General features: G+C 46.0%; 1 protein-coding gene across 1 annotated transcript in view; it reads right to left on the bottom strand.

Moving 5' to 3' along the window:
• Window positions 1-721: 721 nt before the first annotated feature.
• Window positions 722-21,188, bottom strand: part of RHCE (Rh blood group CcEe antigens) — a gene marked incomplete at both ends in the record, with an annotated part of 29,605 nt that continues 9,138 nt past the window's right edge. Inside the window, 8 exons of the mRNA XM_080657847.1 lie at window positions 722-748; window positions 3,353-3,426; window positions 6,633-6,712; window positions 11,059-11,192; window positions 13,630-13,767; window positions 15,265-15,431; window positions 16,187-16,334; window positions 18,854-19,004. Of these exons, the coding sequence (XP_080513973.1) occupies window positions 722-748; window positions 3,353-3,426; window positions 6,633-6,712; window positions 11,059-11,192; window positions 13,630-13,767; window positions 15,265-15,431; window positions 16,187-16,334; window positions 18,854-19,004 (919 nt within the window). The remainder of the gene's footprint in view (window positions 749-3,352; window positions 3,427-6,632; window positions 6,713-11,058; window positions 11,193-13,629; window positions 13,768-15,264; window positions 15,432-16,186; window positions 16,335-18,853; window positions 19,005-21,188) is intronic.

The following is a 21,188-nucleotide window of genomic DNA, read 5'->3' on the forward strand; positions in this document are numbered from 1 at the left end:
ATGTATGTTTTGAAAACAGCCTGGTCAAAGAAGTAACTGTATTGCTGTCATCCCACAGCAAATCAGCCATGGTGAGTTTCAGATCCATAGGCTGTGAGAATTGGAGGGGATCTTAGAGGTTGAAGTCCACCTTCTGTTTTCACAGATGAGAGAACTCAGACCATGCAAATTCAAATGATTTCCTCAAGGTCATGGAACTAGTGTTTTAAAGTTGAGGCAGTGCACCTCCACAGCCGACCATGATGTCTTTCCCCACAGTTAATTCAGAATGTGCTCGGGGAATAAGAACTGCTGTACCTTGAAAACTGTTGGAATAAAATCATAATGTCTTCAGGGACTAAATTTAAGTGCGCTCATTTCCCCCTATTTTTTATCATCTGCTCTGCTGGTGTAGACAAGAGTTAATCGGGTAGCATACTTTATTAAGCATGAAAAAGAATCTATGAATTGTCAAGAAATTTAACCCAAACCTTAATGAGGTGCCTGCATCCAAGAAAATATTGGTAGCATCATTTTTAATGAAACCAAACATTTATTTAAAATGGTTATGAAATTGCCATTTAAACAAGTTTTTAGTCTTTTATTTTTAATATCAAATCTATTTCTGACCTTGTTTCACTGCTCATAGGGAGACTGCAGTACCGAGTGTTTGTCACACACAAAATGTGAAAGGAAGTGCTCTTGTTTTGGAACAGGCCTTGTTTTTCTTGGATGCTTTTGCTTAAAATCCAACAGCCAAATGAGGAAACTGTAAAAGCAAAGCAAACATTTTTGTTACAGATGAACCCTTCCACTCTTAAAATTTGTACACATATTGATTCTGCCTTGATCTTCTGAAATTTATATTGACCAAAACGTCTCAGCGCAGAGGTTCTTGCATAAAAGCTGAATTGGAAGAGCCCCTAGAGCAGCCGTGGGCAAACTACGGCCCGCGGGCCGGATCCGGCTGTTCTATCCGGTTCTCTTGCTCTCCCCTCCGCTCCTTTACTTTGAATTTATATTAGTTCACACAAACACTCCATCCATGCTTTTGTTCCAGCCCTCCGGTCCAGTTTAAGAACCCATTGTGGCCCTCGAGTCAAAAAGTTTGCCCACCCCTGCCCTAGAGGATCTCATTTCGTATAGCTCCGTACATGGATCATTGCCAAATAGAACTCTGGGTTTTTTTTTAACACCTCCAGTAGCAGTGGACTCACTACCATTTAAAGGAGCTAATTCCATTTTGCAGACAGTTCAAATAGTTAACAATTTACACTGCATTGCTTACTGGGCCCAGGTACACTTTTTAGAGAAGCATAGAAAAGAACCTTTTTTCTCTCCTGCACAACAGCTTAGTATTTGAAGGTAGTTCTTAGGTCTCCTTTGGGTCTTCTCTTCTGCAAGCTGACTACATCCTGAATTCTCTAGTTGTGCCTTACACTATCACTACTCATTGAGGCGCTTGGATCACAGAATTCTAGAATTGGAACTCAGAGTAGCTAACATGTGGGGTGTTTTCTATGGATCTGGGTGCTAACATTCACACACATTATCCTTTGAATCCTTACAACAACCTAGTGAGACATTATTATTATTATCTCCATTTCAGAGATGGGGAGGCTGACGCTCTGAGAGATCACAGAGTTAGAGATGGCAGAACCCAGATCTGTCTGCATCCAGACTATGGAATTTGATCCTATTCTGCCAATGAGGAAACAGCCCCAGAGAAGTAAAGCGATTTGCCTGAAGGCACCAACTTACCAGGTGTGAGCTAGGACTAGAATTCAGATCTGCTTCTGCTAAAAGGGTGAGAACACATGCAGGGCCTGGGAAGAGACTGGCTGTTGGGAAAAGCCAAGAGCCAGTGACTAGAGAGAAGCAGGTGCAGGATGAGGCACGTTACACACAACAGTGTGGATGGCTCTCAGAATAATGCCGAGTGAAAGAAGCCAGGTGAGCCCTGACTGGTTTGGCTCAGTGGATAGAGCGTCGGCCTGCGGACTGAAGGGTCCCAGGTTCGATTCCGGTCAAGGGCATGTAACTTGGTTGCGGGCACATCCCCAGTAGGGGGCGTGCAGGAGGCAGCTGATCGATGTCACTAGCTCTCTATCCCTCTCCCTTTCTCTCTGTGAAAATCAATAAAAAAAAAAAAAAAAAAAAAAGCCAGGTGAAGAAGAACATGTGTCCTGTGGTTGGTTCCATTTCTGTAAATTTATAGAAAATGCAAACTAGTCTATAGTGACAGGGAGCAGGTCAGTGGATGCCTGGGGATGGGTGGGGTGGGGTAGGAAGGGAGTCGTTCCAAGGAGGCAGGAAGAAATGTTTGGTGGTGATGGGTATGTTCGTTATCTTGATTGCGGTGATGGTTTTCACAGGTGTAGAATACATTTAAAAGTATCAAATTGTAGGCTTTAAATATGTGTGGTTCATTGCCAGTTACAAAGCTGTTAGAAAAGGAGGAAGGAGGGGAGAAGAGGCAGGTCCTCTGTTTTGCCCCTACAGAGACAGGTGTCAAGGCCCATACTAACGCTGGTTCTCTGACCCTTTATTGATCAGTGGGTGGGCAAGCGGGTGGAGAAAGGATTGGGCTGGGACTCTGAAGGCCTGGTTCCTGGTCTTGTCTCTGCCACTCCCAAAGTATGATACTGGGCACTAGCCTGACCTCCGTCAGCCCCCACTTCCCATTTGTGACAGGCAATATTGATCCCTGCTTCCCCAACCTCAGCTTCGATTGGAAGGTTACCCAAGGCAACATACATCAGAGTGCTTTGTGAACTATGAGTGTAGGTCAAAGGGAGGAGGGCGGGGGTGACAGTGTGTAGCCCAGTTATGATAACAACTGCTACAATGTAATGCAGAGACGCTCGGTGGCAGGTGACTTGTTTGAGCTTTGTGCCCCCTGGCTAAATGATCCCAGATTCTATAAAGTTTCCTTTTGTCCACCAGCTATAATTTATCAGGAGTTGTTTTAGATTCAGCTCTGCCACTCAATCACTGTGGGAACTTGGTCAGTCCTGGCTCCACTCCGAGCATCTGTCAAAGGAGGATATTAGACTTGCTGGTCCCTGCGATCCTCCTGGCTCTTGCATTCAGGATTCTATCACCTTCACGTCAAACTATTGCCCACGTTGACAACTCCAGGTGGAAAGAAGTGTGGCCAGAGACAGTTCTTTCATCCCTGGCCCTCACTGACTTTGAGGCATCAGGGAACCTTTACCACATCATGGTTTTGCTCCTCCTTCCTTACTCTTTACTTCATTTTCATTTGTTTTTATTTTACTCTCATAAACACCAAATTAACACATGCCCCCATATCTTTTTAAGTTCATTCACTCAACATCTATGACATTAAGAGGTTAAAAAAAACACTCACCTCCCAGAAAGCTTGGTCATCAAAATATTTAGCCACATGCAGTGCTTTCCATATTTTGAGGTTTAAGATGAGACCTGTTTAAATTCATTTAAAAATGTTGAACATTTAGAGCACAGCATTTGTTATCTCAAAATATCATATGTCAACTATAGTATCTCAACAGAAATCCTTTTTTTTCCTCCCACAACGGGGAGACAGACAAATGGAAGCACTGTTCTTCCTGGGCCCACGTAATTAATCCTATAGACATCTTTTAACAGGAACTGGCAAGAGCAATTATTTCTAAAAGATTTCGATTACTCTGAGAGGTGTAGGAAAACCATGGATCTGACACGCTTCCCGAGATGGAATAGAACGGCCCTCCCAGACTGTGACCCCACGTGAAAGCTTATCCATTTGAAACGCAAGAGCTACCATGGAGAGCAGCTCAAACAAAGTAGGCACCTCGTAGTAGGTCCAATACCATAAACTCCCAGCAACCTCAGCTCAAGGTTCCACTAGTGTAGTTAGGAAAGTAATTTATAACCACTTGCTTTTGTCCCTGTTGTTTTCACCTGTCCAGGCTCTGCCCAGAGAGCTTGGCCCTGTGCATTCTGCCACTGAGTAAAACCTGCCGAATTTCCCAGAATCCATGAAGTGAGCGCTTACCTTTCACAGGAAGCAGGGACATGCCATCCACAGATTTATCTGTGTGTTTTTAATGATGATCAGTCTCAGTGTATTCAGTAGTAAGATTAACAAGTGTGGGCGCATGCATAGTCATATTTCCCTGTTGTTGTGTATGCCTTTAACTGATATTGGCAGGTAAGGTACAATTAGCACGTCTCGTTTTGCTAGAATTACTCAGAAATGAGCTCTATCATCGACATGAATTTTCCAGGTAGCTGAGGCTTACTCTCACTAATGAAAATCCATCTAAATACATAAATCCATATTGCATTTTCTTGTCATCACTGAATACATTTAGATTCTTAAAAAAACCAGAACTGTCGCTGGGAACATCCACTTACGAATTGCTATAGAACACAGGTAGATAGCTGTCAAGGGTTGTCGGTCTGCTCTCTAGCAGCCCAAGCTTTTTGTGTTCTTGTGTCTAATTTTAAGAATTTCTTGTCCTCTGTGAGGCTCTGCTTTCACTTCTGACATACTAGTGTGCCTTACCTTGGGGAACCTACCCCACTTCTAATCTATTTCTGATCTTCCTGAGTCAGAAACCCAACAACCATACCCGATGGGGTTGTACCGTAAAGAGCATGGACAGATTCCGAGGAATGGGGTCTCTTGACAGGTAAAAGGCTTGGCTTTCCACTAGGTGCTATTTTGGTTGCTTGGGGGCCACTTCCTCTTCTGTTGTCCAAGTTCTTTTTCTTTTTATTTTTTTAATTATTTTTTTAAAATATATTTTATTGATTTTTTACAGAGAGGAAGGGAGAGGGATAGAGAGTTAGAAACATCGATGAGAGAGAAACATCGATCAGCTGCCTCCTGCACACCTCCTACTGGGGATGTGCCTGCAACCAAGGTACATGCCCTTGACCGGAATCGAACCTGGGACCTTTCAGTCCGCAGGCCGATGCTCTATCCACTAGCCAAACTGGTTAGGGCCCAAGTTCTTTTTAAACAGTTCCCTTGTGTCCAAAGCAACATGTAAGGAGGAAAGCTCATTAGTTTTAACTCTGTGATCAATAATCTAGGTGTCTTTTCTGCTCTTCTCTTTCTTAACTCCATTAGAGCATAAGGAACACCCCGCCCCCAGTGTCCTTTACAAGTCAGTGAGTCAGTGTCACTTTGGTAATATTGGTGAATGGTGGAAGAGCCCAGGTGTAGGGTTGCCAGATAAAATACAGAATGCTCAGCTAATTTGAATTCAAAATAATGGGCACCTTATACTTTCATTTGCTAAATAGGACCACTCTACCCAGAATAGAATGTAAACTTATGGATGAAAGCATTTTTCTCATCTGTCTTTAATTAATCACCTCAGACTCAAAAGCTGAGGCCAGATGGTACATTAAGGTTATTCTAGACAATTTTACTCTCTAAAACCACCCAGGTAACTGCAAAAAGTCCCTCCATGCATGTTTCAGAGCTGAAAGGAAGCCACATGATTCGCGACCATAACCCTTCCTTTATACAGAGAAGCCAGCCAAGCCCAGAGAAGTGAAGGAATGTGCCTAACACCACACAAGTCACTCGTGTCTGCTTATGCTACTTGGTCTCTTGGGCGCCCGCTCCCTGCTTAGGGACACGATATATGAGTGTCTAACCCATAAAAGCTGTTCACTTAGAGAATAAAAGTGAACGTTTCTGAACAGAATGCATATTTTCACCTAGCATATAAGTAAGATTGGCCAATTAGCAACTCTCCCAGATTCTTTGTTGTTCTATCATATTGCAGAAGCAAAAGCATACTTCAATCCTCCATTTAAAGAACCCCAATAGCTCCCCACCTCTCAGAGTGACCTGACTCCTTGCTACCATTCTGTCCTCAACCCCGGCCACTCTCCCCCTCACTCTATCCTCATCAGCTACACTGACTTCCTTGCTGTTCCCCAAACATACAAAGCATGTTCCTGCCTCAGGGCCTTTGCACATGCTGTTCCTTCTCATAGAATGCTCTTCTCCCAAATAGCACGTTGTAATGTCTCCCTCCTTCTCTCCATTCAGGTCTCTGCTCAAAGATTTACTAGCTAGGCCTTCCCTTACCACCCTTCCAAAAGAGCAGACTACCCTCACACTGACGAGTCCCCCCACTCTGATTTATTTATCTTCATAGCACTTACCACCATCTTGCATAGTATGCATTTATTTGCCTATTGTCGACTAGAATGTCAGCTCCATGAGATCAGGGCATTGTTTTATTCACTGCTTTGTCCCTCGTGCTTAAGAATAGTGCCAGGCTCATAGTAGATATTGAATAAATATTTGCTGAACCAAATAATATTATGGATGTCCTCAGGTAAGCATTTTGGCATAAGGATTTCCTTGGCCTTCTGTACAAAATTGGGTGCAATCACCAGTCGTGGCTCTAAGAGGCTGCAATCCACTCTTCCTTTCCCTGGCCCTCAGAGTCCACACCTGTTGCAGGTGACCTCTGAGGGCCTTTCCAGTTCTGAAATGATGTGATTCTGTTTGTGTGTTTTCTAATCATTTGGCCAGAGCTGAGGAGGTGGGCTCACAGGGAACAGGATGGGCTTGTGCACATCCGGCCATGGGGCAGATGCACTCTGAACCTGGGCCCTGTGCCTGGGCAGTGGTGGGAGGGTGAGCGCACACTGACCTGTCAGGAGACCAGATGCTAGACCCATCGCCATGGCCAAGCTGAATGCCCCAGTGTCGAAGAGCACCTGGAAGCCAATCCTGGAAATGACAGAGCAAAGATGGTCACGTTCAGGTGTCGGGCTGCAGAGGTCTTGGGGACAAAAAACACAGCTGGCATGAGTAGTGACCCTGTCAGGCAGGGCCAGCGGGAACAAGTGTCCTCTTCCTGGTGGTATATTCCCCTGTCATTTTCCTGCAAAGCCATGCAGACATGGAGGAGGGGGATTCCAAGAACCTCTTGGGCTTACTTTAATCCTCAGACCCCTGGATAATGAACTAGACCAGGAGCTAGAAAGACCAAGTTCAAGTCCCAGTTCTGTCACCAACTGTGTGGCCCTGGAAAAGTCACTTGCCCTCTCAGAGCCCCAGTTTCCTCATTAGGCCATTAAAGAGGAAGGCTTTATTTCTATCAAGTCAAGGAGGGGTACAGTTTGGCTATCAGATCCATCTCCCCTGCCTACCCCTCTTGAACATGCTTCCCTGTTCGTTGTCCTTCCAGGCAACCCCAGGACTTCACTTCAGTTCACACAGTTAAACGGCCCTGAGAGGACATTGACATGACCTTGCAGTAGAAATAAAGGGAACAGTGATAAACTGGACTATATTAAAGTTAAGAACTGTTCGTCAAAGACACCATTAAGAAGGTGAAAGATAACCCACAAAGTGGAAAAAGGGATTCACAGTACATCTGATAAAGGATCTATATCCAGAACAGATAAAGAATTCCTAAAAATCATTAAGAAAAAGACAAAACAACAATAGAAAATGGGCAAAAGAACTTGAATAGACATTTCAAAAGAAAAAATGTCCTAAAAGCATATGAAAAGTGCTCTACTTAGTCATCAGGGAAATTAAATCCAAACAATAAGTTTGATGACTACATGGCTAACATACAAAAGAAGGAAACCATGAAGTGTTAGAGAATATATGGGGGAAGGGGAACTCTCATGTGTATAGATTGGTGCAAATCACAATGGAAAACTGGTAGTATCCAATAAAATGGCTGTATGCAAGCCAACAATCCCACTTCTAGGCATATTTTCACTTGAAGTGCATCCATATGTTCCCCAAAAACATTAGAATGTTTATAGCAGCAATACTAGAATGTTCCTAATAGCTCCAAACTAGTAACTGCCCAAATGGTCATCAATAATGGATCAATGAATTGTGCTGTATTCACACAATGGAACACTTGTTTTAACTGTTTTCTTAGGCTCTGTAATTTGTCTACTTGGTACTCATTTATCACAGGGCCGAACTAATGGGCCAGGCTGTTTACCTCTCTCTCTCCCTTGCAAGTCAGCTTTTGTGGGAATGCAAAACTCATATTACAAACCCCCCAACCACAAACTCTAACACGTGTTTTCACTTCCTGCCCAATAGGGGATGTCCCCACCGCTATACTCCCACAGGCATAGTCTCAGTTCCCCGTCCTCTGCTGCCTGGTCTTGTGGGACATGTGGCCTTGCATGGTATGCCGTGCCTCTCGTTTTGAGGGGTGCTGTAACATTAAATTGACCTCTTCATGTTGTCACTCGTCACCTTTATGAATCAAACCCAAGCACAATTCAACACTATACCCCAATGAAAATGTACAATCTACAGAGACACTCAACAACATGGGTGAATCTCACAATACAATGCTGAGTAAAGGAAGCCAGGCACACAAGGACACAGACTTCCAGTATGACTCCATGTGTAGACAGACCCTCAGCTCGATGCTTTTCCAGCTGATTTCACATGATCCTCACAGCAGCCCTGTGACAAGGTATTTCACTAACGGGGAGGTCCAGGTTAGAAAGTGAACCAAGGGTTCCAGTGTCACAGGCTTGGAATGGTTCTTGGGACTCAAACCAGGCAGGTCTGTCTACCCACCAAGGCTAGCCAGATCTGTCCCAGCTTTCAGCATTTGAGGGTTACTTTTATAAATTTGGCCATGCTGACATTCCAGAAATAGTTTTTAAAAATATTTTTCTTTAAATAGACTTTTTGTTACATTTAAATAGACATTTAAAATAAAACTTAGTGTCACTAACGTGGAAGAGAAATGAGAGGCAACTCTAAAAAAAAATACAATGAAAACAAAACGTAGCTAGAATCTCTCCAAGGTGTGGCAGCCTGGGCAAGTCTCTCAGCCTGAGACCTTCTCTGCTGTCATTCAAACTGAAAGTCATCATGTGAGCGCGTTTCCGAAGGGTGCAGAGACTCCTCGAACCCAGTGGAGACTTTCTCCCTGATCTAATGAAAGGCCTGAATGAGAATTGAGAAAGAGCCAGTGCACTCTGTGATTCAGTGTTCTTCAAGTATCTTCACGCCTCTTAAAGTCCTGCATTTTGTGAAAATCTCTCCGTCCCGGCTCAGAGCACTGCCTCTGACTCATTCACATCCACTCACCTGAACAGGAAATTGGCAAATACTGTTTGTGGAATGAATGGAGGTCAACTGGCTTGCCCAATGACCACATGAATACAGTAGCTGATCCCCATTTCGTATGAGGTATTCTTGCCTGCCCGCTCAGTGCTTTCTCCATCTTTTAACTATATACAGATGCCCCTCCTATGGAAGCAGCGGCATCCATAATCATAAGGAAAGGGGCCATTGTTGGGTATTTTCTCCACACCAAGCACCTTCCTGAGCCCTTTAATTATTATATGTTGCTGAATCTTCACAGCAGTCCCGATATGTAGATCTTATTATCCCATTTTACAGATAGAGAACTGAAGCTTAAGGGGAGTTTGAGTATCAGGCCTAAGGTCACACGACTGGTAAATGCGACCTCAGTCTGTCCCTGAAGCCTGTGCCCTTTACTTCCAGCAGAACGAAGGCCTCCTAAGAGGTCAGCGCTGTCACTGTGCCCTTCCCTTTGCTGGGTTCCTGCAGAGGAGAAAGAACAACTTCTTGGTCCTCAGCTGTCTCGTCCTGGTGAGAGCTGACTTGCAGAGTGTGCTGGAGGCAGGCCACATAGGCCCTGGGCCCTTGTTCTCATCTCTCCCCAACTCCATGTTCAGTGATGTCCCCTTGATGGCAGCCATGGTGGGAGTATTAGCACCATAGAAATCAGCAAATGCGCTAAGTTAGGATTTTGTTTTCTTTGGAGAGTGTGTTGTTCATCCTTTACTGGTATTCCATGGGTTGACTTTTTTGTTTTCTCTAGGCCAGTAATACCCAAGCTTGCATGAGAATCACCACGAAAGCTTGTTGAAACACAGACTCCTGGGCCCTACCTCCAGATTCCTAATTGAGCAGATCTGGGTGGCCTAGAATTTGCATTTCTTTCTTTTTTATATATATATATATATATATTTTTTTTTATTATTGATTTCAGAGAGGAAGGGAGAGGGAGAGAGAGAGAGAGAAATATCAATGATGAGAGAGAATCATTGATCAGTTGCCTCCTGCACATCCTCTGCTGGGGATCAACCCCGCAACCCGGGCATGTGCCCTTGACCAGAATCAAACCCAGGACCCTTCAGTTCGCAGGCTGACACTTTATCCACTGAGCCAAACCGGCTAGTGCTCTTTTTTTTTTTTTTTAATTTGAATTTTATTTTTCAATTACACCTTACATTCAGAATTATTTTGTATTAGTTTCAGATTTATAGTATAGTGGTTGGAAAATCATATACTTTGCAAATTGAGCCCCCTGATATTAGAATTTGCATTTCTAACCAATGCCCAGGTGATGTTGATGCTGTTGAGAACCACTGCTCTAGGAGAGCCATGGAATCACAGAATTTGGGATCTAGAAGGACAAATGGTCCAGATGTTCCAGAGTAGAAGCCTGGAATTTGGCCCACACAATTTTCCTAATGATTTTGAATCTTTTGCCAATGCTTAGGAGAGGGCCTGCCATTTTCCTACATTCACTTATTTAATCCTCTAAACCACATGGTTCCTGGCCTCAGGCAGCCTCCAACAATCCTATGAGGGGAGGTATTATCATTATCTTCATTTAAAACCAGGGGTCCAAAGCTCAGAGAAGTTAGGAAGCGTGCCCCCCTTGTAAGAGGTCAAGATCAGTCTGACTCCATGGCACACTCCTCATGAGACCTACACCATCAAAGGTTGAAACATGGACTCACTCAACTGGCTTGGGCCTGGTTGCCCTGCTCTGTCTGTTTTGGGTGGGGGGGGGGGCGGGCCTCAGGGCTATCTGCCTTTGCCTGGCACCTAAGCTGCCCTTTGGGAAGAAGAAGTGACCTGCAGAGGTGATGACTCCACACAAGTTAGGGGCTGGGAAGAATTTCTGAATAAATTGGCCAACAAATACTCACTGAGGCCTGTTGAGTGCCTGGCCCTGAATGCATGCACCCCAGCTAAGGGCTCTGGGCACACTGCTTCCTGAGTTAGGTGGGGGTATTAAGGGAATAAGCCAAGCGACTCACATGGGATCCTTGGACCAGCTTGTCTGATACATCATCAGCCCGATGTAGGTGATCCCTCCGAGCAGACCTGGCAAGCCAAAGGTGTAGTGCACGCCACAAGTGTCATGGATCCCCAGCACGCGGTTAAAACACACCTGGGGACAAACGTCATTATCAGTAGATCTGCATGTGAGACTGACATTCCTGATCACCCTTTCACCAGGGCCACCCAAAGGGATGGGCTTTAGGGCTCACGTAAGAAGCACTTCGCAGACATGCACGGGCACTCACATTACCTGGGGAGCCTGGTAAACCACAGAGTTGGATTTAGAAGGTCTGGGGCCTGTGATTCTGCATTTCTAACAAAGTCCCAGGGAGTACCAGTGCTGCTGGTCCACCGACCGCACTTGGAGAAGCAAGGATCTAACCCAGGCACTACTCACATTTTGGGCTATAAATCTGCGTTGTGAGTGTGCTGTCCTGTGCACTGTAGGATGCTTAGCTGCATCCTTGGCCTGTACCCTTTAGATGCCTGTAGCACCCCCAACCCAGTGTGTCAACCAAAAATGTCTCCAGATACCGTCACATGTCCCTGGGAGGAGATTAAGACCTACTGGTCTAGCCCAAACTTAACTGCCATCCAAAGACAAATGGCTGATGAGAATAGAAGTCAGAAGAAAAGAATGTGACCACACCTTGAGATTCCCATTCACTGCTCCTCCACCTCACCACTTCGCCTCCCAGATGGCCATCAGCCAACAGATATGGCTACAAATGAGAATTTGTTCAGGCTACCTCCCTCCTTAGACTCCCCTTTGTCTTCAGAATAAAACCCCAGACTCCTCAACTAGCTCAGGAGCTATACCTGAGCACCTGCCATGTCTCAAGACTCTGATACCACCACACTCGCAGGTGAACCCAATGCTTCAGCCAAGAGAACATCTTCCTGTTTCCTGGCTGGGCCATCTGCTCTTCTCACTGTTGAGCCTCTGAACACACTGCTCCTCTGCCTGGAATACATTTCCCACTTCTTTGTCTGGCTAATACTAGTTATTTGTCAATGCTCTTATTTGACATCCTCTGCTCTGGGAAGCATTTCCTGACGCGTCTCAGGCTGGCTTAGATGTGCCCTGGAGCAGTCATCACACCAAGCTGTGCTTATTTGTCCCTTTTCCTCACTGCACTATAGCTTGGAAAGCAGGATAAATGTTAAGACATATGTAATGAGTGAATGAATGAGTGAATGAGTGAGTCAGTGAATCATCCTTGAATTGTTCCCCCAGTGATAGAGTCAAGGAAACCGAAGCACAGATAAAGTGATGGTCTCTAAGATTGATGATAACTTATGCATTTTAAAATACGGTTTTAAAATTTGATTTTTAGAGAGGAAGGGAGAGGAATAGAGAGAAACATCGAAGTGAAATAAACATCATCAGTCCCTTGCCTCCTGCAGGCCCCCTCCTGGGCTCTGACCAGGAATTGTACCAGTGACCCCTTGGTTTCTGGCTAGATGCTCAACTGCTCAGCCACATCTGCTGGACAACGTATGCATTTTTTTGCTGTGTACTTCCTCCTTTCACCATAGGGCCTCAAAGCCAGAGGAGATAAAAGACATCTGTTCCCATTCCAAAGATGAAAATCAGACTGCTCAAATTAAACTATTGGTAATTTCTTCCTTATCTGGCGTTGAAACTGCCTCCCTGAATATCCACTGTCAGTCAAATTCAGCTTCCTGTGCCACCCAAAAGTATGCTCCTTTATTCTCCACCAAGCCTTCAAAAGCCATGAAGATTTGTGGTTCCTAAGTATTTCCTTTAGAAGTGTATCAACAACAAATGGGCTATAATGAAGTATTCTGGTATTATCGGTGCCTGTTGAATTTTGAAGGAAGAAAAATCCATCCACTTAGAAGGACTAAACCATCAGAAGTGGGCATGACCTAAAGGATCAGCCAGCATCTTTCTTCCAGGTGCTGCCCTTCCCACCCCCATGCTCACGGTTCATGGGCAGCCGCCATGTGTGCACAGCATGCCCCACCCCCACCCAGCCAAAGATGGGCACAGGATCCAAGTTAGACCAGTGAGCTCCTTCTTCAAAGAACTTGGAATTAGGGCCAAGAGATGATACCCAGCTGCTTTTTGAAAAGAGATACTACACTCCACCATGTGGAGTAGCAGCAGGAGAACAGAAAGGACGTCTACAGAGTGAGAATAAAGCAGATATTCGGGAAAAACAAAGAAAGGAGATTAGGGACTTCTTGGGCTCCCCCAAACACTCCCATCCCTGATGCCAGCCATTCCTGGGCTCCCAGAAGCATTTCTGTCCTTGGGTCCCATGACACCCCAGGGGCCTTATAAAAAACTCCCCCCTATGTCTGAGCAAGCTTGAATGGGTTCTGCTACTTGTCCCCCAGATCCTAACACATGCAGCACCCAGCCTGGGTGGGTCCTTCACCCCGAGCTTTGAAGCTAAACGGAGAGGGTGCCAACACCTGTCTGGTGCAGCCTCTGGTATCACATGGTGGTCCACCATGGTCCCAGGGTCCTTCTGGTCCCAGACAAAGCAGAGGGTGTTAGTTGCCCAGCTCCTTACCGGCAGGCATTTGGCTCCCCCGATGGAGATCAGCCCAGCCACAAGGCCCAGCACCATGGCCAGCCAAGGAGAAGGAATCAGGTGACACGAGGCACCCACAGCCACACCTCCCGCCAGCACTGCATTGTGGATATGAGTCTGCAGAGAAAGAGCTTGTGGGTGAATGAAGTGAGACACAGAGAGGACAGCATCTTCCCCAAAGTTCCTCAGCGAGCTGGTAGTCAGGCACTACTGTAAGGTCCTCCCTGCTTCAGTGGTCCTGAAACCATCCACTCCCCTGTTGAAACTACCTGGACTTTACCAATGGTCTCCTCTCACCCCACTTCTCAGGCTCAGGGAACAGTCACCCTGATTGGGCGGCATTTAAGGAATCGGCTTGAAAGTCTAGTTTCTCAGCGTTCAGCCACCCTCACACCCATTAGTGATGTGTCCTTGGGCACTTAACAGCTCAGTGCTTCAACTTTTCTACCAGGTAATGGGGTTTTGATTGTACCTGCTTAATGCAGGTTATTGTAAGAAATAAATGAGTTACCACATGTAAAAAAAAAACCCTTAGCCCAGTGCCTGGCATAGAACATGAGTAAATGCCCAATAAATATAAGCCATTATTATAGATTTTATTATTTTTATTATTAGTGTTTGCTACTTGGTGCCTACGCCATCTGTATGGACCCAATAAGCTGAATCCCGGATCACATCTCTGCTCTGTCCTTCATTCCTCTGGACTGGGCCTTGCCTCCTCTTAGGCTTCTTCCCGCGCCCCTCTCCCCCGCCCCCAGTCCCCCTCTACTCTAACTAGGTCTAGGAGCTCTGGGCCCTCAGACCAGCTTCTGGGCTTCCCTGACCTGATGGCCAAACTTGCCTCCCTGGATGACCCCACCTTGTCTGACCCTAGACTGCCTGTCACCATGGAGCTCACCTGTGGGGACGCCTGCCTCCCCTTAGTACTGTTAACCTGTCATCCGTGGCCACATTCTCTCCACTCCAGGCCCCACTGCCTGTCTAGATTTCCCCACCACCTCTGGCTGGCTGACTCCATGCCCTGAGCATCATGGGAACTTGTTTTGTCTTTAGCTCTACACTCTCACCATCTCGCCCACCCAAAACTCACACGATCTCCCGGCTCCATTGATAATAACAGCTAATGTTTGCCCAGAACTTACTCCACATGAAGCACGTTACATATAAAGTTTAAGTGGCTTCACCAAGGCCATGTGGCTAGGTAAACCTACTTCTTTACTTCTGATTCTTATTCCAATCTTGACATTTCTTGGGTTAAGAGGAAAGGCTGACACATTCTATTCTAGTCTCTCTCCTCCCCCCCTCTCCCCACCACCCACTAACTCTTGCTCCTGGCAGCTGGCTTTAATAACTAGCAGGAATGAGGTTCAAACCTGGGTCTGTTTGATGCCAATGCTGCTGGACTGAATCACTTCCCCTAGTAAGCCTTTCAGCACTGCGCAGTCTCCTAAGTTCCAGCACCCATTTTACAAGCTGCTGCTCTCCCTTGGGCTCCATGGCACAGCAGACAAGGCCCCCCACCCAAACCGAGGGCTGGGGCTGGGGGGAGGGGCGTGAACATGTGTGTGGGGCCTAGAAGCCCCAAGTGCGGCCCAGGGCAGCCCCCTTACTCACCATGCTGATCTTCCCTTGGGGGTGGGCCAAGGCCGACAGGGAGATGGCCGTCACTGCGCTGACCGCAAGAGCATAGTAGGTGTTGAACACGCCATTCTTCCTTTCGTGTGGTATGGGCAGCAGAGCAGAGTTGAAACTCGGCCAGAACATCCACAAGAAGAGGGTGCCTGGGGGCCAGAGAGGGTCAGTGGCCAGAACCAGAACTCCTGCTCCAGAGCCTGAGCCTCGGCGGACTTCAGACGGGAGTAGCCCGGAGCAGGCGAATCTCGGCTTGATCGCTCTCTAGCTATGTGACTTCGGGCGAGACACGTGTCCTTCCTGAAGTCTCAAGTTGCTCGAGCCCAGCTAACATACCTCACAGGCAGCGAAGCCAAGGCCCTGAGGGTTTAATCACCAACCCCCAGACCGCCTGACCCCAGCCTGGGATGGCCAAATGCTTATTTTAAAAGTTAGCATGCTGTTTTCGTCCAGCCCCATGGCCTGACACCCAGTGGCCTGCTGTGGAGCTCACTGGCTGATTTCCTCTAAGCTCTCCCAGCGGTCTGAGTTCATCATTTTCACCGCAGCTTTTCAAAATACACCACTTTTACTTTTCAGTCCCTCCCCTCTCCTTTCCTCAACTTCAGGGATTTACTTTCTTCACTTGTCCACCTCCCTCCTTTAAGTTGAGGCCAAACAGATTGGATAAACTTATGGACACTCCAGTGGAGGGAGTTTTCCTCTCCTTTGGATGTGAATGAAGAGAGTATCCTGGAGGGGAAGGCTTCACGCAAAGGTCTGAATTCATCCCACGCCACGTGGGGAAATGAGTCGTGGCAGAGGGCCTTCAGACACCAGGGCGGGCTGGTGAAAGAGCTCTTCTGCAGCGTTTCGGAGCCTCTCTCACCCCACGTACGAGATCTCCCCCTCACCTCGCCCTTACCCAGCATGGCAAACAGACTGGGGCTCGTCGTCCTCTGCTCTTTCTCCTCCGCTTCCTTGGGCAGCGGCCTTGAGAGGCACCAGGCCACAGTCAGCCCAAAGTAGGCCGCAAACACGTGGATGTGCATCATGCTTATGTGGTCGTCCGCCTGCAACCAGCCCAGCGGGAGCAGTGAGTGTCGGCACGCTCTGCCCTCGGGCGAACCCCCACATTCCTTGGAGAAAGTTCTGAGCTTCACAGAGGAGGGGTGACTTGAAGTCATGAGACGGGTGCTTGAAGCTTATCCAGCCCAGCAGTTCCCCTTTCAGAGGAGCCCGTGAGCAGCTGAGTGTCTATTCCAGGGACATTGCTGGTTGGTCTTATCAGTGGCTTTTATTTTTACTTTTTATTTTAAAAATATATATTTTTAAATTTATTGTCTAAAGTTTTACATATGTCTCCTTTTTCCCCTATTGACCGCCCCCTCCGCCGGCCCGCAGCCATTCCCACCCCGGGCAAGCCCCCACGGCCCCGGTGTCTGTGTCCATTGGTTATGCTAATCTGCATGCTTACAAGTCTTTTGGTTGCTCTCTACATGCCCCGCTCCCCTGCCATTTGTTTCTGGATCTATTCTTGTTCATCAAATTATGTTGATCATTATATCCCACATATGAGTGAGATCATGTGATATTTATCTTTCTCTGAATGGATAATTTTGCTTAGCATAATGCTCTCCAGTTCCATCTATGCTGTTGCAAATGGTAAAAGTTCCTTCTTTTTAATAGCAGTGTAGTATTCCATTGTGTAGATGTACCACAATTTTTAATCCATTCATTTGCTGATGGGCACTTAGGCTGTTTCCAAATCTTAGCTATTGTAAATTGTGCTGCTATGAACATAGGGGTGCATATGTCCTTTCTGATCGGTGTTTCTGGTTTCTTGGGATATAGTCCTAGAAGTGGGATTACTGGGTCAAATGGGAGTTCCATTTTTAACTTTTTGAGAAAACTCTATACTGTCTTCCACAGTGGCTTAAAATATATTTTTATTCATTTCAGAGAGGAAGGGAGAGAGAGAGAGAGAAACATCAATGATGAGAGAGAACTATTGATCGGCTGCCTCCTGCACGCCCCAAACTGGAGGCTGAGCCTGTAACCCCAGCATGTACCCTGACCAGGAATCCAAGTGTGACCTCCCAATTCATAAGTCAGCACTCAACCACTGAACCACACCGCTGGGCTACCAGTAGCTTTTAAATGCTTTTGGCCAGCTCTGGCTGGTGTGGCTCAGTTGGTTGGAGTGTACATCGGAAGGTCACAGGTTCGATTCCCAGTCAGGGTACATACCCAGTTGTGGGTTTGATCCCTAGTTGGGGGGTCTGGGGTGTGTGCAGGAGGCAACCAAATGTTTCTCTCTCACATTGATGTTTTTTTCTCTCTCCCTCTCCCTTCCTCTTTCTCTAAAATCAATTTAAAAAAACACACATATCCTCAGGTGAGGATTAACATAAACAAACAAACAAACAAACAAATAAATAAATAAATAAGTAAATAAATACATGCTCTAGGCCAGTGGTCGGCAAACTGTGGCTTGCGAGCCACATGCAGCTCGCGAGCCGTGGTTTGCCGCTCTGTTGACTAATGTGTTTGCCAACCGCTGGGATAGGGGTTTAATCACAAGGAACAACAACAGCCTGTAATTATTGGAATCGAGCATCTAGGTCAGTGGTCGGCAAACTCATTAGTCAACAAAGCGGCAAACCGCAGCTTGCGAGCCGCATGTGGCTCGCGAGCCGCAGTTTGCCGACCACTGCTCTAGGCCAAGGTCCACTAAGGTGGGGCCAAAAGCCACATGGCCATGCCCCCACTGCTTCCTACTTTTCAGCAGAATTTCATGGAGTGATAAGTGATGTAAACTTTGCAACATGAAATAGCCGGACTTCTCATAACTGAACTGAAGTCCTTAGTACATCCTAGATATATGCTAATTTTGCTTTATAAATATCAAATTTAGTAATCCTTAATAACTCACTTAGTGGGCTACTCCTGAATCCTGTCAACTGTGCCTTCAAAAAAATATCCAGAATTGGCGGAATTTTCACCACCATACCTCAGTGACTTCACTTTGGTTTAAGCCACCATCACCTCAAACCCAAATGATTGAAATAACCTTCTTAACAAGTGATCAAAGTTAACATCTTCAGTAATGAGACAAATGCCACTACTTTGCTGTGTGATCTTGGGCATCAGCTTTCTCATCTGTGATCATCTCACCACAGGGTCAGAACTACCGCAGAAGAGCTGGGAAAACCATCTGGCCTGGCCTCACCTTCCCTTGGCCTCAGCCTTAGACTTCTGACAGTTTCCCCCAATGAGATCCCATATACAGCTAGTGACACACATTGACTGGTTTGAAAGAAGACGCTGGCCATGCCGCTTGCTAGACCACAGCTGGGGGGGATGGGGGGAATGAATTACCTTTTTATACATCTTATAATGATCTTATGATTCCTGCAGTGTCATATTTTGGAAGCGAAAGGCACTCATTTGCTATGTTTAAACATTTAGCATAGACCCACTTTTGTCACCCCATTTGGGCCTGGCTGTATTATTTAAAATCCTAGAAGCCTCACCAAATGGAGGCCCCCCTTTCCCCCTCCTCACCCACCCTCACAGCACCATGACTCACAGAGAGGAACTGCTGGCTGATCATCCTCGTGACACTAAAGGCTGTCACCTCCATCAGCACCAGCAGCACCAGCTGCACCAGGTTGGCCTTCCCCAGAATGGCACCCACAGAGATCAGCACAGACATAGCACTCATGGTCGCCTGCTGAATCCTGGGGAGAGAGGGAGACACAGGGAGGACTAAGAAGGAAGGATGACTCTCATGCATTCACTCGTTCATTCACTCATTTAACAAACACTTGTTGTTGAGGATCTTCTTACTCTCTGTCTGGCACTGTTCAAAAACTCGGGACACAGAGGAGAACAGAAAGGCAAGATTTCCGCCTACCTGGGGACTGATGCTGCCCAGCCTGGGGTTTCCTTCATCCCTTTCCCCCATCAGGGTGGCCTCTACACTCGGAGAGGCTGATCTCTCATCCACACTGAGGGTGCTAAGAGGTTCTCTAGGGACGTCACTGCGAGTTACAGGCCAAACGGTCCCTCGGGGCTCCCTCCTGGGATCTGACCACTGGGACTCTGCCCATGGCTTTTCTTCTGCCGTCATTGCTCACAAATGCTCAATAGAGGGCGCTCTTCACCTGCCGCCCGCGCGCCCGCCACCCAACTCTCTCCCTCTCCGAGGTAGTGGAGAAATACTGGGTTTGGAAGTAGGACAAGCCTGGCTTCCAGTCTCAGCTTTTCCGCTTGAGCAGCTATTTAATCTCACTGAGCCTGTTTCCCTACCTGTGGACTAAGAATGATAACAAAATCTCATGGCAGTACGGTGGGGATTAGAAGGAATATTCGTGCCTGTGTGGCTAGCACCGTGACGGCGCAAAGAACTACTGCGGAGTAGAAGCCGGCATTATTAGCACTATTACTGATTTCTTCCTCCTCTTGGCAAATGAGCAAGCTCAGTGTGAGGATTCAGGATAAAACAATGTTTGTTTTTGAGGAACTTATGATTCAGCTGGGGAGACAGGGCTGACTGACATTATGAACCCTGATATAACGAGGCTAGAGAGGGAGACATTGAAGGGAAAGAACAGTATAGGGTGGACTCATCAAGGAGGGCTTCCTGGGGGAGGTGGCACTGGCTAGGTGGTTAAACCAACCCATCCTCTCCTGAGCACCTTGCTCTGAGACACTCCCCTTCCACTTGGGGTTGATAATGATGATGCTACAACCAACATCACAATAATAATAATTTATTAAGTGTCATGTATAACAGGCTTGCAACTACATCACCTCACTTAAATTTTTTTCAATTACAGTTGACATTCAATATTATTTTATATTAGTTTCAGATGTACAGCATAGTGATAAGACATTTATATAATTTATGAGGTGATCCCCCCATAATTCCAGCACCAACCTGGCACCATACATAGTTATTACAACATTATTAACTATATTCCCTATGCTGTATTTTACATCCCAGGAGTATATTGTAACTACCAATTTGTACTTATTAATCCTTTCACCTTTTCCACCCAGCCTCCCAACCCCCCTCCCATTGGTAACCATTAGTTTGTTCTCTGTATCTATGAGTCTGTTTCTGTTTTATTTGTTCATTTATTTAGTTCTTTAGATTCCACATATAAGTGAAATCATATGGTATTTACCTTTCTCTGTCTGATTTATTTCACTTAGCATAATATTCTGTAGGTCCATCCATGTTTTTACAAATGGTAAGATTTCATTCTTTTTTTAAAATATTTTTTTATTGATTTTTTACAGAGAGGAAGGGAGAGAGACAGTTAGAAACATCAATGAGAGAGAAACATCGATCAGCTGCCTCCTACACATCTCCCACTGGGGATGTGCCCGCAACCAAGGCACATGCCCCTGACCGGAATCGAACCTGGGACCTCTCAGTCCGCAGGCCGATGCTCTATCCACTGAGCCAAACCAGTTAGGGCAGATATTCTTTTTTATGGCCAAGTAATATTTCATTGTATATATGGACCACATCTTCTTAATCCAGCCATTTATTTATGGGCACTTGGGCTGCTTCCAATCTTGGCTATTGTAAATAATGCTGCAATGAACATAGGGGTGCATACATATATCTTTTAAGATTAGTGTTTTGGATTTCTTCAAATATATACTCAGAAGTGGAATTGCTGGGTCATAAGGTAGTTCTAGTTTCAATTTTCTGGGGAAACTCCATACTGTTTTCCATAGTGGCTGTACCAATTGTAGCCCCACTAGCAATGCACGAGGATTCCCTTTCCTCCACATTTTCACCAACATTTGTTGTTTGTTGATTTATTGACAATAGCTATTTTGACAGGTGTGAGGTAATATCTTACTATGGTTTTAATTTTCATTTATCTGATGATTAGTGATGTTGT

This window comes from Plecotus auritus, assembly GCF_963455305.1.
Source record: "Plecotus auritus genome assembly, chromosome: 2".
NCBI lineage: Eukaryota > Metazoa > Chordata > Mammalia > Chiroptera > Vespertilionidae > Plecotus > Plecotus auritus.